Raw genomic sequence first — 1,433 nt, 5'->3', positions numbered from 1 at the left:
AAGAAGAGGTGCAGCCGGGGCTGCTCTTCAATAAGGTGAGGGGCGGGCCCAGCCACGGAGTGCGGGGACCCGGGCTCCACCCCGGCTGGCTGTGTGGCCTCTGGCCTGCAGCTGCCCATCTGCAGAGTGGGGTGCCTGCCCACGGGGGTGCTTGTGAGCATCCACGGGAGAGGCATTGTAAAGCTGTGATTCACTTGGGTCGCAACCCCTACTTGTGAGGTGGAGGTGACCGAGGAGCCAGCAGCCAGCAAGGCCCAGCGCCGGAAGGAGAAGAGGCAGAAGCTGAAGGGGAACCTGGCGCCGCTGACGGGCAGGAACTACCGGCAGCTGCTGGAGCGCGTGCAGGCGCGGCAGGCGCGGCTGGAGGAGCTGCGGGACCAGGACGAGGGCAAGGCCCGGGAGCTCGAGAGCAAGATACAGTGGACCAACCTGCTGTACAAGGCCGAGGGCGTGCGCATCCGCGACAGCGAGCACCTGCTGCAGGAGGCCCTGAAGCGCAAGGAGAAACGGCGCGCGCAGCGGCAGCGCCGGTGGGAGAAACGCACGGCCCATGTGGTCGAGAAGATGCAGCGGCGGCAGGACAAGCGGAGGCAGAACCTGCGCAAGAAGAAGGCGGCCCGGGCCGAGCGGCGCCTGGACAAGGCCCGCAAGAAGGGCCGGATCCTGCCCCAGGACCTGGAGCGGGCCGGCCTGGCGTGAGGGCCTGCAGCCCGGGCGCCCAGACCTCGTCGCTGACCTGGAGCTGCACTCCCACCTCGTGTGACAGCGGCGGGAGCTCATTCTGTGCGGTCTAGGCTCCCGGCAAACGGGGCTCTGTGGGCTCACCCCACAGGCTGGGTGGGAGGGCTCAGCTCCCACATGAGAAAGAAAGGGAGAGATGTGGAGAATGGAGGCTTCGATCCTTCAGAGCCTGGAAAGGGCTGACAGGGTCTGGGTTCCAGTCTTCTTTTGGGAGGCCACGAAGCTCCCCAGAAGTTTGCAGGGTGAGGGAGGTGTGGCGGGTGTGAGAGTTCTGGGGGGCACTTCATTGGCTCCTTCTTCCCCTCCGCGCGAGCTGGGAAAGATTGGCCTTCGGGACTGTCCGTGTGAGTCCAAAACTCGCCTGGAAGGGAGGAAAGTTAGAACTGCTGTAGCCCAAGCCCAAGGTGGCATTGGCCTCAGGTGACTGCCAGAGGGCGGATCGGACAACATTGGGTGTGACTGGGAGGGAGTTCTGAGTTTATTTGTAAGAGGAGCAAAAATTAGAGCTTAAGGTAAACACGCATATGAAAAGTTAAGATTAAGATGCCCGCTGGGGACGCCTGGGTGGCTCAGTTGGTCACGCGCGCCTGACTCTTGTTTTGACTTAGGTCCTGATCTCAGGGTTCTCTGATTGAGCCCCACATCAGACTGCACCCTCAGCGTGGAGTCTGCTTGAAATTCTCTCTTCCTCT

The 1,433-nt window shown here is 62.8% G+C and overlaps 2 protein-coding genes across 2 annotated transcripts in view; both read left to right on the top strand.

The window, feature by feature from the left end:
* LOC103679934 (surfeit locus protein 6) overlaps nt 1–1,258 on the top strand; it is a 5,521-nt gene extending 4,263 nt beyond the window's left edge. The window contains exons 5-6 of the mRNA XM_040632136.1: nt 1–35; nt 220–1,258. Coding sequence (XP_040488070.1) covers nt 1–35; nt 220–699 — 515 coding nt within the window. The 3' untranslated portion in view covers nt 700–1,258. The remainder of the gene's footprint in view (nt 36–219) is intronic.
* The window catches only part of SURF6 (surfeit 6), a 1,635-nt gene continuing 1,088 nt past the window's right edge, over nt 887–1,433 (top strand). The window contains exon 1 of the mRNA XM_040631356.1: nt 887–928. Coding sequence (XP_040487290.1) covers nt 887–928 — 42 coding nt within the window. The remainder of the gene's footprint in view (nt 929–1,433) is intronic.

This window comes from Ursus maritimus, unplaced genomic scaffold, assembly GCF_017311325.1.
Source record: "Ursus maritimus isolate PB19 unplaced genomic scaffold, ASM1731132v1 scaffold_17, whole genome shotgun sequence".
In the NCBI taxonomy this organism is placed as follows: domain Eukaryota; kingdom Metazoa; phylum Chordata; class Mammalia; order Carnivora; family Ursidae; genus Ursus; species Ursus maritimus.
This window is presented reverse-complemented; position numbering and strand designations above follow the sequence as displayed.